The sequence below is a fragment of the Populus euphratica genome, unplaced genomic scaffold (assembly GCF_000495115.2).
Source record: "Populus euphratica unplaced genomic scaffold, PopEup_1.0 scaffold288.1, whole genome shotgun sequence".
NCBI classification, from domain to species: domain Eukaryota; kingdom Viridiplantae; phylum Streptophyta; class Magnoliopsida; order Malpighiales; family Salicaceae; genus Populus; species Populus euphratica.
In genome coordinates, this window is record NW_011500136.1 from 179057 (window position 1) to 195545 (window position 16489).

The 16489-nt window shown below is 34.0% G+C and overlaps 1 protein-coding gene and 1 pseudogene across 1 annotated transcript; one reads left to right on the forward strand and one right to left on the reverse strand.

Annotated features, from left to right (window-relative positions):
• Positions 1 to 2562: 2562 nt before the first annotated feature.
• Positions 2563 to 4114, forward strand: LOC105110520 (glycerophosphodiester phosphodiesterase protein kinase domain-containing GDPDL2-like; annotated as a pseudogene).
• Positions 4115 to 4358: 244 nt separating this feature from the next.
• Positions 4359 to 7363, reverse strand: LOC105110502 (probable receptor-like protein kinase At1g67000). The gene is made up of 4 exons (XM_011005571.1): positions 6567 to 7363; positions 6268 to 6300; positions 5736 to 5765; positions 4359 to 5627 (listed from the first exon to the last, which is right to left on the reverse strand). Exons 1-4 carry the CDS (start codon positions 7303 to 7305, stop codon positions 4489 to 4491), a joined length of 1941 nt encoding a protein of 646 aa, XP_011003873.1. The 5' UTR covers positions 7306 to 7363; the 3' UTR covers positions 4359 to 4488.
• Positions 7364 to 16489: the final 9126 nt, after the last annotated feature.

A 16489-nucleotide genomic window follows, 5' to 3' on the forward strand; every position in this document is an offset into this window, starting at 1 on the left:
CTGATGTCTGAAGAGGTCCTTCAGTTTGGTTATTATGGAGTAAATTCTCTTAATCCCTCAGTTTTGAACATTGTTATAAATTAGTCCTTTAACTTTTATCATTTATTGTCTTAGGTTATTAGTCCCGTCGCATCTCCAAATTCCATGTCTTTTCCGTGCAAAATTTCACTGTACAAACGAGAAGGAAAGTAAATCTGGATTGAATTATCTTGTTCGGCCACTTTATTCAACCTCTTTCTTTAGCCTGCCATTAACAGCATGCCAAAACTATAAATGTCAGCTTTCCGTGAAATACTTCAACGTTTTAATAGAAACAAATCTGGTGCTATGTATCTTTTTTTTTTTTTAATTAACGTGGGTGTCCGAGCCAGCTTACGCGCACCATGACTAATCCTACGGGTCCTGAAGTTAACGACTATGTAAGCCTTCAGTGACCATCATATGAGCAATCAAGGACTCGAACCTAAGACCACAGAGAAAGCAAACCCCTTGATTCTAAGTCCTTACCACTTGGACACCACCTAGATGCCATGTATCTTGTTGTTCCGGTTGCTGCAGTCAGAAACAGTGGTGCTGCTCGAAGGATACAATTTAGCAAGTCCGAAATCAGAAACTTTCGGAGTGAAATTCTCTCCAAGAAGAATGATGTGTAGCTTGATGTCAAAATGCAGAATCTGCATTTCACAGCCCCGATGAAAATATTCAATCCCACCAGCCACCTCAAGAGAAATCTCATACATTTTTTGCCAACTCAAAAGGGTATTTCCTTTTCGAGATAGAAAACATTTACCGAGAGATCCATTAGGCATGAAGCCATGCACTGAAGGACGCGTTGATCACTCGTCACAGAAACCAACGGGCCTAACATGGTGAATCCTTACGAGAAAAATTAGTATTGAAAGAAAAAAACCAGGAAGAAATAAATAACAAAGAGCGCTTGCGGAACGTTAGATGTTGGCTTTGAGTGTTTGAATAAAATAGGCACTTAGCCGACTTAGTTAGAAATTAATGAAAATCCTAAAATAATAAGAAAAATAAAAAATTCAAAAATATCTAGGAAAAACTAAAGAAAATTACAAACAACTTAGGTTTAGTTTTAAGACCTTCCCTACCTGAACTTTAGCCGACATTGTTATAAAACAGAGTGGTAAAATTGAAGTATGATTCAATGATTAGATAAAAAATTATGCATGTTTTTATTAGAAAAATCATTTGATGCGTCTGAATTTTTTCTTAGGCTTAAGCTCATCCATTTAGTTCATAATTCATGTGATACCGAAAAAAAGAGAGATTTAAGAGAAGTAAGATGGGAGCAGTAAAAAGTCGAGGGTTAAAAGAAATCGAGTTGAAGAGGAGCGAAAAGAGATGAAAAGGGAGGAGATTAGAGGGTTGAAAAATCAAGATTAACAAGTTTAATCCTTTTTTTAACCTGGAGATTAATCAAGAAAAGAATACATGAGAAAAGTTAAAAGCAATATAAACTACAATCTTAAATGATAAAGTGCAAAAACCAGAAAAATGAAATTCAACTAATCAAAAGATTAAGTGATTTATGGGCCACATTGCTAAACAATGATGATATATAACTTGGATCATGCTAGCTCAAGTTGTTGTTAATGTAGCTTGTATCATCGACGTTGTTATGTATTTAATTAGCTGATCTTCTTCTCCCCTCTCTGTTTTGTTTCACCGTCACTTCTCACTCTTTTGATTTTTCTTTGTTTTTATACTGTCATTTTCTTTTAAGATAACAAAAAATAAAAATAAAAGGACGAGAAAATAAAAGTAGTAAGAAAAATTTTAGCAGAAAACACCACTCAATTTCCTTGTTTCTTCTTGTCTCTGTTTTTCAAACTTTGATGTGCAGATGGAGTGTAGATGGAGACCACACTAAGGCTGGATCGATTAGGATGAGCTTTTCCTGTCGGTTTTTAGTATTTTATATATATATATATATATATATATATATATATATATTTAGAAAATCTTGATATTGTAACTGCAAGATATTAATAGGATTCTTTTTTATATTTGCTTTTTATATTTTTAGTATGCCAGTTGTATTAACTTTTATATATATTGTATCTAAAATCCTAGTTGGTTGAGGAAGTTACTAATTTATATGGACTAATCATTCTAAAATACAAAACTTGATGCTCCTTATATTTTGATTTTTTACTAGTTTTATTTTATAATATTCTTATTATGGTTTATTTGAAAACTTTATTACAAGAATCTAAATTCATATTTATATGTTTATATATTTATTATTATTATATTATCTTATGTATGTGTATTGTTCACTGAATTGTTGAACTTATTTTTATATTATTTATAGTTTTTATGCTTATAATTTGCTAGCAACTTGTTATTTTTTACCTTTAGAGTTTGTTCTTTAATTGTAATTAGTACTTTTTGAGTATGTCTAGTTAATAATTCGCAATTACAAAAGTTTGTATTTAACTCTTAAATTATATTATAAACTAAATTTTATATTAGTGTTTTGTTAAACAATGCTTGAGTTATTTGAAAAAATAAGTTTGTATGTAAGTTTAAACCTATATGCTAGTCGTGGATCGGAAATTGGGTTGTGACATAATATCTTATACCAAGATGTATAACATTTCATCATTTCCGGATGAAATCATTAGAGGAAACAATAGTTTTCCTTTGAATTGGACCAGACCAGAATGTGGATTTTGTGAAGAGCAAGGCAAGTACAGTAAATTGAAGGCTAACACTTCCATGCTTGAAACTGAATGTTATGACAAGCCCAAATCAACTAGAGGTATATTCATACTTCCACATTGTATGATAGTTTTGCAGTATCTTATGATTCTTCCAAGTTCCGTCAACTTTACAAGCTAAAAGAAACCATTTCTATTTCAGGAACCACAAGAAAGATTGTGGCTGCTGGTGGGTTGTCTGTGCTTTCCGCTTTTATGCTGTGTTAATATTTTCTTGCCTGTAGTAATTGTGTAGAAGACATGGATTCTTGACTAGTAATTTTTTTATGCAGTTACAACTATTGGTTCGTTTCTTCTAGTACTATTGGTTGTTGCATTCTACCGCAGATTAAGGTCTGACAAAGCAGCAAACAGAAAACCAATAGAGGGTTGAAAGATTTTGGAGGATTATAAAGTTCACAAGCCTGCAAGATATTCATATGCCGATATCAAAAGGATTACAAATGACTTAAAGGAAATTCTGGGTCCGGGAACTCGGAAAAGTGTTTAAGGGAAAGCTTTCTGTTGAAATCTTTGTTGCTGTGAAGAACTGTTTCGACAGGAAACGGGGACGAGTTCATTAATGAAGTAGGAATAATGGGAGAAACATGTCAACATTGTTCGCTTAGTTTATGATTCAAAAGGACCCTAGTTTATGAGTACCTTGCAGATGAATCACTATAGAAATTTTACTTCAGTTCTTGGAAAGAGTGTACCTCTCGGTTGGAAGAAGCTTCAGGATTTTTCCCTTTGGCATCGCCAGAGGCATCGAGTATCTTCATCAAGGATGTGACCAGAGAATCCTTCATTTTGACATTAAGCCTCAGAATATCCTGTGGATGAAAATTGCAATCCAAGAATTTCTGATTTCGGTCTGGCAAAATTATGTTCCAAGGTTCAAAGTGCTGTTTCCATGACTATAGCTTGAGGGACTATGGCCTATATTGCACCTGAAGTTTTCTCTAGGAACTTTGGGAACGTGTGCTATAAGTCTGATGTTCACTGTTTTGGGATGGTATTGCTAGCAATCGTTGGGGGCAGGAAAAATACAGATGATACAGCAGAGAACACTGGCCAAGTATACTTCCCAGAATGGATATACAACTGTTTAGCTGGAGGAGAAGAGCTGAGACTCGGGATCCAGAAAGCGGAGGATGCAGAAATTGCAAAGAAACTTGCGATTGTAGGATTTTGGTGCATTCAGTGGCACCCTATGGATCGTCCCTCAATGAAAACTGAAGTTCAAATGTTGGAAGGAGAAGGAAACATATTTGCAATGCCTCAGAATCCTTTTGCCTTTCTGGTGCAGGAAGAATGAATGCAAATATGGCTAGCGGACAGCTTCACCATGACCTGGTTGCGATTCAGAGATGGAAAGTAAGATCATGATTAAGCCCAGCAATGTAATTTTTCTTCCACTAAAGGTTCTGAACTAGTTTCCAAAAGTGTAATTTTGCATGACATACCATACAATAAATTAATTGCACATATATTTCATTTTTTTACTAAGTTTGATGGGCATCATGGTGAGGCACATGCCGTTTCTTACCTGAAGTCAAGTTAATTGTTATAGGCTGAGCTCTGCAGTGAAGGTAACCTCAACACTAATACACATTAGAAAATTGCTCAAACTAAGAAGAAAGAATTCTCAGCAATTTTGAGAGAAAAATCTCTGCCAAGGAATCTCACTATCCTCAAAGTATGTACATGAGTAAAATTTTTGCAGAAAGAAGGTAAAATTGAGCCTTTACAGATTAGTTATTCAACCAGAGTTTACAAGTAAACTAATTGTTTCATTCGAGTCAAATACCATAGAAGATGAACATGTTTCGTCTGTAGAGTAAGTGTAATTCGGAGGTGTTTCATCTGGAAATAGAACAGGTTTTGGAGGAAATTCTAGGCTTTCAACATCTCCTTCAAGCATCTCCACAACTTTGTTCATTGGAGGACGATTAATAGGCTTCATCTGTATGCACCACAGCGCCACTATAATCATTTTCTTTGCCAATTTATTTTCATCTTTTGTAGCATCTCCAATTTCAACCCTTCCATCAACAACTTGGTTGTAAACCCAATCAGGGAAGTAGTTTTCGCTGTTACTCTCTGTCACCGGATTTGTATTCTGTCTCTTTCCAACCATTTCCATTAACAACATACCAAAACTGTAAACATCAGCTTTGTAGGAAACACTACCGATGTTTTTGTAGAACAATTCTGGTGCTATGTATCCTATTGTTCCTCTTGCCGCAGTAAGCATGACAGTGTTGTTATTTGTAGGATACAATTTAGCAAGTCCAAAATCAGAAACTTTTGGAGCGAAATTCTCATCAAGAAGAACATTGTGAGGCTTAATGTCAAAATGTAGAATCTGCATGTCACAACCTCGGTGTAGATATTCGATGCCACGAGCCACCCCCAGAGAAATTTCATACATTTTTTGCCAGCTTAAAGTGGTATTCCCTTGTCGAGATAGAACATATTTGTCAAGTGATCCATTAGGCATGAAATCATATACAAGCGCACGCTTTGATCCCTCAGCACAAAAGCCAATTAATCTCACAACATTAACATGGTGAATCCTTCCAATTGTCGCTACTTCATTGATGAAATCTTGACCATTTGCACTGGACTTGTCCAGCATCTTTACTGCTGCAAGATGTCCACTACGAAGCTTCCCTTTATAGACAGATCCATAGCCTCCTTGACCTAACCTTTCCTTGAAACCATTGGTTATCTTCTTAATATCCGAGTATGAGTACCTTATGGGTGCAAAGTTATTTTGACTTTGCAAAAATTCTTCAATAATGTCATACATCGATAAATGTCTCCTTAGCCATTTATATATCAAGAATGCGAACACAAATGGACTGCACAGTACAGTTCTCACAATGATGAGTCCCGCTGTGTAGTAAAAATTTCAGGAAAAAGAAAGTCAGCTGCTATTGGCATCTTTGCCTGCTGGAAAATATGATTTAAACTTATAATCCAAAGAAACAGAAAGGCTCTTACCAATCATCATCAATATAAACCACCAAAGTGCTGTAAGAACAAAATAACATTAATCAGGGGAGTCATAATCAGATAGCTGAAACCCAATTACACTATCTTCTAAACCAAATGCAAGCTGAGAAAGGGAGGGGCTAGAAACATTGTCCTCATGAAATACTCACCCTGCCTAACATGATCACATGTTTGGCCTACCAATGCATAGACTAAGAGGCTCCTGTTATTTTTTGGTATTTATGCATGCTGTTGCAGCTTCGTTTTCGAAACCATATCTATAAACAACGGATAGCATCCATTTACCATTCTATCAGGTCCATAGGCATTGTGAGCTATTTTCCATCTCTAAAATTCACAGCCAAAAATGACCTCTTTAAAGACTAAATTTTTATCTACATTATGATGACATCTTGTGGCTAGATAAACATTTTCTGCAGAAATTTTTCATGGTGATGTGGGGGAAGTGATCAGTGCTAGCTGCTAGGTGTATGCTTATGCAAAGCAAGAGCCAGTAATAAAATGGAGAGAGAATCCTTACATCTGATTTGGTTGATTATTTGTTCAAATATACCTACACATTACGAAAAACAGATAAAATCAGCAAAAAAAGAGGGAAGATAAATCTATAACAGAACAAGAGTGCTGCGATTATAAACGAAAATGGAATAATTTATGACCAAGTGGCTCAGTCGGTGCCATTAACTCTACCAAGATTGTTTGATCAAAACAAGGTTAGTATTGTCAAATATGCAAGGAATTCAAAGTTTCAGCTGAGCTATGATTTTTCTTGAAAACAAAGGGATCCACACACGGTAAAACAAGACAGTAATTGCTTACTTTCTGTGGGACAGGGAAAACCGTCGCTTGGGAGGTAGCACTTTTCTTTTCCTTTGCAAATTCCACAGAATACTTCTTTCCACCAAAGCTCAAATCCATAGACAAGTCTATTGTGGATGTCCATGTAGGAAATGTTTCTGTAATCTTTTATCAGCAACGATGACATAGCAATTAGCTCCACTTTGCACAAGTTCTCCACATATGACAAATTGGCCTCAATTAGAACATAAGAATTTGTTACATTGATGCAGGGAGCAGTATCCATATAAAGAGGAGACTTCACCGGATTCGCACACTTCATGAACATCATTATCTTCTGTGATTCATTACTGGGTGACCAAAAGGAGGTTCGCCAATCGAAAGGGTCTCTGTAACTGAAGTTGCTTCCTGTCAAAGAATGCTGAGGGAGAGAGGAGCAGTTACCCTTATTAACGTTGGAATCAACAACTCTAATTGTGGAGTTATTGTAATTAATAGACTGTACAAGGTATCTTCCTGAATACATGTACAGGACTGTCTGATTGTTCTCACATGATAGCTCGTAGAAAGAGAAACCACAGTTTGGTGGATCCCCTTTTAGCCTAAAAGGCAAGCTGATGTTATGGAGACGGCCACAAGAAGAAGGAGCACAAACATGATTAGTCTGTGATCTGCAAGTTTGGACTTGGATACATATGATGAGAAAGAGAACAAGAGCTGTGCCTGTGTGACTGGCAAGGAGGATCTTTGTTGCAGACATCTCAAGAAAGTCAGAGGTTCTGCAAGTACGGGGGCATGAAACGTGTTGATAATGTAAAGGCAAGGGCACCTCTTTGGAGCTTAGAGCATCTCCAGTAATAAAAAGTTAGAAATAAAAAAAGTATTATTTTAATTTTTTTTAATTTACATATTTTAAAAAATTACTAAGTAAAAAACTATTTTACTTTTTTTATAAAAATATTATTCTCATGTATCTTACAAAAATACTTAAATACTATTTATTATAATACTATTTTTTATTTTAATTTTAATTTGTATTTTTTACAAGATTATTCTAATTAATTATTTATTTAACGAGTTTATTCATTTGACTTGTATTATTTTTTAGTTTTTTAATTAATTATTTTTAAATTTATTATTTAATATTAAATTTATTAAAAATAATTTGGGTTATTTTTAAACCTATCAAATTAACTCTAACATCCTAAATTATTTAAATAATTATGTATTTAAATATAATAAGCTCTTTTAAAAAGCTATTTGTCAATGGAATACATAAAATAAATAAAAAATGTTTACATTATTCATAGTCATATTATCAAATAAGATGTCTGCCATGCGCACAAATTAATTCAACGAAAGTCAGAGGTTCTGCAATTACGAGGGCATGAAATGTGTTGATAATGTAAAAGCAAGGGCACCCCTTTGGATCTTAGAGCATCTCCAGTAATAAAAAGTTAGAAATAAAAAAAGTATTATTTTAATTTTTTTTAATTTACATATTTTGAAAAAATACTAAACAAAAAAATACTTTACTTTTTTTATAAAAATATGATGCTCACGAATCTTACAAAAATATTAAAATATTATTTATTGCAATACTGTTTTCTTATTATTTTTTTAATTTATATTTTTTATAAGATTGTTTTGATCAATTATTTATTTGACAAGCTTATCCAATTAATTTGTATTATTTTTTTATTTTTTTAAATTTATTATTTAATGTTAAATTAATTAAAAATAATTTAAATTATTTTTAAATATGTTAAATTAACTAGATGATCCTAAATTGTTTAAATAATTATATATTTAAATATAATAAGCTCTTTTAAAAAGCTATTTGGCAATGGAATATATATATAAAAAAATGTTTACACTATTCATAGTCATATTATCAAATACGATGTCTGCCATGCGCACAAATTAATTCAAACTCGACTTAGTTTTTTTTTCCCCATTTGGTTCATAAACAATCGACTATATTCCCTGGTTTGGAAAGGTATCCATTTATTTTTATTAAAAAAAAAAAAAAGGCCTATGGATATTGCAATTTAAAATGCTATTATTGGAGTCCCTTTCAAAATTATTGGGATTTCCAGCATCTGGGCAGCGTTAGCTGATGCATCTTTAAGAACAAAAACAAAAAACCCATATTCATAAAGAAAATCATACATGTGAGTTGTGGAAAATGCAAAGGTGACAAATTTGACTACACTTTCCCCCACCCTTTTCTTTAATGGATCCATGGTTGACTTCTTCTTAGCAGTTCCCCATCACGCCATTCACTGCTCCAAGAAAAAACAATGGTATTCGCTGCATCTGTGTGCACCACAAGGCTACAATAATCATTTTCTTTTCTTTTCATCTTTTGCATCTTCAATTTCAAGTATTTCTTCGACAATTTGGTTATAAACCCAAGGGGGGAAATAGTTTTCGCTGGAAATCTCTGCCACTGGATTAATGTTATTTCTTTTTCCAGCCATTTCCAATAACAACGTTCCAGAACTATAAACATCAGCTTTATGTGATACTGTTATAGATATATTCTTTATTGATTGCATAACTGAAGAGAGATTTTCTTTTCTCAATCAAAACTAATTGAGTAACCAAAGATCAGTTTTGATTCTTATTATAATTCTTGTAACAGTCAAACAAATTCTCATATATATATATAGCTGTATATTGTAAACAGAAGTAATAAGAAAAACCATTTTCTACATGGTATCAGCCTAAACCTACGATTCTTACCTATTTCTCTTCTTTTGGTGTTTCTCTTCCTTTTCCCTTTTTCTTTCTCATGGCCACCATCTCTTCGACTCTCTCTCGAAATATTGCTCAACTCACCAAATTTACTGAAACCAATTATCTCACCTGGCTTCGGTAAATCAAACCTTACCTTCACGATGCCAAACTTTGGGGATATGTTGATGGCACCATTCCTGAACCATCTCTTACCATCCTAACTACTGCTACTGACACTCAATTTGTAAGATCCATTCCTAATCCTGATCATGCTAGCTGGTTGATCATCGACCAACAAATTGTTAGCATCCTTACCACTACTGTAACAAAAAACATTGCACAGCTTACCATTGGTTTCGACATATCAAAGGCAATTTAGGACTGTCTTGAACGTCACTTTTCCTAAAAGTCTGTAGCCGGTACAACCAATCTCAACATGCAACTTCTTGATCTCAATAAAGGCACTCAATCTATTGACACTTATCTTCATCATGCTAAATCAATTATTGATGCTTTGATTTCTATTAACAAGCCTGATCTTGATGAGAATTTGGTCATCGCCACTCTTCATGGTCTTGGCCCTAATTATCTCATGCTTCATATCATCCTCACTCAAAATCCTCCGCTCCTAGATTTCACTAAACTTCAGGCTTGAATTCTCTCTTTTGATGCTCAACAATCTCTTCTTGCTGATTCTCCTACAGTCATTGCTCTTTTCAATCACAGCCAAACTCCCTCTACCCGTCATGATTACCGCTCTAATACTAGCCATTAATTTCCCACTAGTGGTCATCCCAACAATGGTCGCTTCAGACGTGGTAGCTTTTCTCAACAGCGTGCCCCTCCACAATCACAGGTTGGGTCTTCTTTTCCTATACAATAACAACATGTGCCTCTATTGGGGCCATTTACTTCACCAGCTAGGGCTGCTCATATCCATTAAATGGTATTCTTGGCCCAGCACCTCAATGGTGTCCCAATTGTCACTCAAGTCACTATGAACTTTCTCAATGTCCATATAGATTTTCTGGTCCAAACATTGCCACTCTATTTGCTGGTGTACATTATGCTGCTGATCCAAACTGGTATCCAAACACAGGGGCAACTCATCATATGACAACCATGCCTATTAATAATTCTTAACCTTGTGGTGGGCCGTATAATATCTATATGGGTAAAGGGAACTCAATGTCCGTTTTCCATACTGGTAACCTTCCCTTTTTATTAGGCTCTTCCACCTTTACTTTATAAAATGTCTTCTGTATTCCATCTATTTGTAAAAATCTTTTATCTGTTGCTCGTATTACTAAAGATAATCATATTTTCTTTTTCTTTATACCTGACTTCTATCAAATCTATTACTTATACACTGGATGTCTATTGTTTTAAGGCCCTTGTAAAGATGGTTTGTATCCACTTACTCTATCAAGCATCTCTACTTCTTGCAAGCCATTGCTTCTGTTCACTCCTCCATCTAGCAAAATTCATTTAGGTCATCCGTCATCAAATGTCTTTGCACGTCTAAGTACTACAATTAATTCCAAATTATCTTTTCCTTTTTTTTTTTATCGAGACTATGCACTTAGCAAATCTCACCAATTACCTTTTAATACCGAGACTATGCACTTAGCAAATCTCACCAATTACCTTTTAATTCTAACAAAGAGACTGCTATCACTCCTATTCATTCTATACACAATAATGTGTGGTCCTGCCTCTACTATTTTTGTAAATGGTTTCAAATATTATATTTTATTTATCGATGAATACTCACTACACTTGGATTTACCCCATATGTTATAAAAATGAAATCCTCACTTATTTTCAAACTTTAGTTGCCGATATTTAAAACATCTTTCACCAAACCATTCAATTTCTTCAAAGTGATAATGAGACAGAATATGTCAATAATGCATTTTCTCATTATTGTAAATCCTTGGAAATTCAACAAAGACTTTCTTGGCCCCACACACCACAACAAAATAGCTTTGCTGAACATAAACATCGTCATATTGCTACAATGACTCGCAACTTCCTCACTTCTGGTACTCCACATAATCTTTAGGTTAAAGCTGTTTTAACCTCTGTTTACCTTATTAATCTTCTTCTTACACCCACTCTTTATTGGGATACTCCACATACTCGTCTCTATGGTAACCCGCCTTTCTATTCCTTTCTTCGGGTTTTTGGATGTTTTTGTTTTCCTCATCTTGGGTTTTATGTCTCTAATAAACTTTCGAGTCATAGCATTGAATGTGTTTTTCTTAGTTACAGCTCTCAACACAAAGGTTATTATTGTCTAGATCCTACCACTGGTTGTGTCTATATTTCTAAGCATGTTATTTGTAACGAAATAATTTTTTCTTATAAATAGTTGTAGGCACATTCAATTCTCAATGCTGGCCTATTGGAATTCACACTTTTGTCCAGTTCAGAACTCTCACAACTTGTTTCTTCTGGTCTAAACTCACCTGCTGATAACAACAACTCTCCTTATCTTATGTCTCAACTAGAGCAGCGTGAAGTGGATGTTGAATTCTTGATTATAACATTATCGGCTCCATCCCAGTCTATAGCACCCATAGCCGCCCTCATCCTCACTTATCAGTGCCGAAGTTCATTACATCCAATTACTTTACAGATAGAATCCACCTCTATGTAGCCATCTGTCCCTGATGCAATTGTTCCACGACTGGTCTCAAGTGATCCTTCTCTTGTCTCTAATCCTCTAGCATCATCCACATCTTTATCACCTGCTCCTCAGTCTCTTCCTGTGCCACCAAGAACACTACCCTCTCCACCCAAGAGGATATGTCTACAACATAATATTGTGCAACCTAAAATTCACACGGATGACACTATTAAATATCCAATTCCTCTTGCTCTCCTCACTGTCATTGAAAATACAGAGCCCACATTCTACACTCAAGCTTCTAAACATGTGATATGGCATGCTATAATGGCTGATAAAATCAATGCTTTGCTGAAAAATAAAACTTAGACATTGGTTCCTTCTTCTTCCTCTCAAAATCTTGTTGGCTGCAAGTAGGTATTTCAAGTAAAGCATAACCTAGATGGCATAATTGAACATCACAAAGCACAACTTGTGGCTAAAGAATTTCATCAACAACAAGGTGTAGACTATATAGATACCTTTAGCTCTATTATTAAACTTGCAACTATTCATGTAATGATTTCTCTTGCTGTATCTAGAGGTTGGTCACTTCGTTAATTGGACGTTAAGAACGCCTTCCTTCATGGCTTTTTTAAAGAAGATGTCCATATGACACAACCACTGAGATTCATTAATTAGTCATAACCATCTCATGTTTTCTAGCTCAATAAGGCCATCTACGGCCTCAAGTAAGCTCCTCGTGCATGGTTTCACCAAATGACATGCTTCTTATTATCAATTGGCTTTGTTCAGAGCTTGGCTGATTCATTTCTGTTTATTTTCCAACACGAGTGTCATACAATTTATTTTCTCCTCTATGTTGATGACATTGTAGTCACCGATAGTGATGATCAACTTTTACATAGTTTTATTAATGCTTTAAGTCGGGGCTTTGACATCAAAGATCTTGGAAATGTACACTACTTTCTCGATTTGCAGGTTACATCTCAAAATAAAAATGTTCATATCGTTCAACTCAAATATGCATATGATATTCTCTTGAAGCATGATATGCGGCTTAGTAAACGTATGAGTACTCTGATGTCATCAAAGGATATTCTCACTTATAATGATGGTGCTCTCCTCCCCAATCCATCTGTCTTTTGTGAAATTGTTGGATCCTTATAGTACTTGACAATCACTTGCCTTGACATTACCTTCGTTGTTAATTTTATTGCTCAATTCATAAGTCAACCACGCATCCCTCATTTAATTGCTGTTAAGCACATACTTTGCTAGATCAAAGGCTCACTTGACCATGGTTTGATCTTTGGTCCTCAGCACTATCCTATTTATCTTGGTGCCTATGCTGATGCTAATTGGGCTGGCTGTTCAAATCTTGTCGTTCAATGTCTGGTTATCTTGTTTATTTTGGCACTAACTTGGTCTTTTGGTGCTCTAAAAGGAAACCTACCATTGCTCGTTCCAGTGCTGAGTCTGAGTATCATTCTCTTTTCCATGCTCGTGCAGAGTCTACTTGGTTAGCCTACTTGCTCTATGAACTTGGTGCTCATATTAAGTTTCTCTTTCTCTTGCATTATGATAACCTCAATGCTACGTACATGGCTTTTAATCCTGTATTTCATGCCCACCCTAAACATATGGAACTTGATTATCACTTTGTTCATGAGAAGGTTGCACTTTGAAGCCATCGTGTTTGCTTTATCCCTTCCATATATCAACTTGCCGATCTGCTTACCAAGCCTCTTTACAAGAATCGTCATGTTCTTTTTACTCACAAACTTGTTCGCACAGGCCCATGAAGTTTGAAAGAAGATGTTAGAGAGATATCCTTTATTGATTGTATAACTGAAGAGATATTTCCTATTCTCAATCAAAACTAATTGAGTAACTGAAGATCAGTTTTGATTCTTAGTAATTATAGTTTTTAATGTTATTTATAATTCTTGTAACAATCAAACAAATTCTCATATATATATATATATATATATATATATATATATATATAGTCGTATAATGTAAACAAAAGTAATAAGAAAAACCATTTTCTACAGAAACATTGTCAGTGTTTTTATAGAACAACTCTAGTGCAATAGATCCTATTGTGTCTCTTTGCTACAGTAAAAGTGATAGTGTTGTAGTTTGTAGGATACAATTTAACAAGTCCAAAATCAAAGACTTTTGAAGTGAAATTCTCATTAAGAAAACACATTTTGAGGCTTAATGTCAAAATGTAGAATCTACATATCATAATCTTGGTGTAGATATTCAATGCCACAAGCCACTCCTAGAGAAATTTCATACATTTTTTTCCAGCTTAAAAGGGTATTCCCTTATTGAGATAAAACATATTTGTCAAGTGACTCGTTAGGCATGAAATCATATATAAGCACACGATTTGATCCCTCAGCACAAAAGCCAACTAGTCTTACCATATTAATATGGTGAATCTTTCTAATTTTTGTTACTTCATTAGTGAAATCTTGGCCATTTCCACTAGACTTGCCCAATATCTTCATTTCTGCAAGACTTCCACTACGAAGCTTCCCTTCATAGACAAATCCATAGCCTCCTTAGCCCAGCTTATTCTTAAAGCCATTGGTTATTTCTTAAAAATTTTTGAATAAAAGTATTTTATTGGTTTGAAGCTATTCTAATGTTGCAGAAATTCTTCAATATTCTGATACATTAATGTATGCCTCCTTCGCCACGTGTAAATCAAAAAGGCAAACACAAATGGACTGAAAATTTTTTTGCCTTCCAACAATTAGTGCCTTGTGCAGTAAAACTATCAGTGAAATGATTTTAGTTGCTGTTCGTATTTTTTACCACTTGAAAATTATGTGATCAAAAGAATTTATACGATTAAAAGAATTTATGCACTCAAATATAAAAATTTTAAGTTTTTACCAATGAGCATCATTGTGAGCCAACATTCTACTGCATGAACATAAAAATAATTAGGTGGGTTAGATATATTAAGTTGAAAGCTAGTATATTTTCCCTACCCCATTCTACTACCATCTAAAATAAATGATTGGATAGATAAGCTAGGGATAGAAACTTTTTTCAGTTTAAGATTAAGGTTTTATTGTTGTTTTATTGTATTTTATAGTATCTTGCTTTTAGATAAACATGATCATTGCAGTTGCTACTCTTAATTATGCTATGAGTATTTTAGATCGTTAGGCATGTGTAAATCAAAAAGGCAAACACAAATGGATTGAAAAATTTTTTGCCTTCCAACAATTAGTGCCTTGTGCAGTAAAACTATCAGTGAAATGATTTTAGTTGTTGTTCGTATTTTTTACCACTTGAAAATTATGTGATCAAAAGAATTTATGCGATTAAAAGAATTTATGCACTCAAATATAAAAATTTTAAGTTTTTACCAATGAGCATCATTGTGAGCCAACATTCTACTGCATGAACATAAAAATAATTAGGTGGGTTAGATATATTAAGTTGAAAGCTAGTATATTTTCCCTACCCCATTCTACTACCATCTAAAATAAATGATTGGATAGATAAGCTAGGGATAGAAACTTTTTTCAGTTTAGGATTAAGGTTTTATTGTTGTTTTATTGTATTTTATAGTATCTTGCTTTTAGATAAACATGATCATTGCAGTTGCTACTCTTAATTATGCTATGAGTATTTTAGGGTAGATGATTCTTGATTTTACTTTTCGTGAAAAAAAAGAAGATAAAATGGATGGATCTATTTGATTATACTGCCAATAATATATGTAATAGATGACAATATAGTAAAATTAGCAAATCTCACAAGAAAATTATTGAAGAGATAGTTATCCCTACCTTTTGAGGGGCATGGAAAATGCTGGCCTAGAAGGTTGCACCTTTTTTCTCCTCTGCAAACTACACAATAAATTTCATTTAAAGAGAGCTCGAATCCGTAAGCTAGTTTGTTGTAGATATCCATATAAGAAATGTTTCTGTTATATTTTATCAGCATTGATGATATAACAATCAACTCCACTTTGCACAAGTTCTCCACATATGTTATATTAATCTAAATTAGAACATAAGAATACATTCCATTAATGCAAAGAGCAGTGTTGTAAGACCCAAACTTTTGGCCCAAACTTAAACCTAAGTGAGCCCAAACCCAACCTAAGTTAACCTAGGTATTTAAGAAAGAGTTGCAAGAGAATTTCTTTTCTCTCTTCTAATTCTTGAAGCCACCATGACCCTCCCCTCCTCAAACCAAAGAGTTTAGTTTTTAATCTTGTGTTTTTGGTTCAAGAAAGGTGGAAGTAGCAAGTAAGTGATTCTTTTTGTATTACTTTCGATTATAGTTTGTTTATGGAATGATTAAAGAAGAGATTAGGGTTATAAGGATTGAAAGTTTATATTGTTAAGATTGATTTATGATTATTAAGGGTTTAATATTAGGTGATTAATTAATATGTTGTTGAAAATAAGGATTTATGAGTTAATTGATTTAAATTAACTTTTATGGGTTAAGAAATTCATTTTAACCTTGCTGGAAAATCTGGACAGAATGGTCTTGAGGTTGAAGATGACCAAATTTTATTTTGGTCCTT

What these genes read in the sequence shown, in the direction of transcription:
- LOC105110502 (XM_011005571.1), bottom strand. Translation starts at nt 7,305, where the DNA reads ATGTCTGCAACAAAGATCCTCCTTGCCAGTCACACAGGCACAGCTCTT. An exon ending in TTTTCCCTGTCCCACAGAAA is followed by an intron (nt 6,301 to 6,566) that starts GTAAGCAATTAC and finishes CGTAATGTGTAG; the next exon opens with GTATATTTGAACAAATAATC. An exon ending in GTTTATATTGATGATGATTG is followed by an intron (nt 5,628 to 5,735) that starts GTAAGAGCCTTT and finishes TTTACTACACAG; the next exon opens with CGGGACTCATCATTGTGAGA.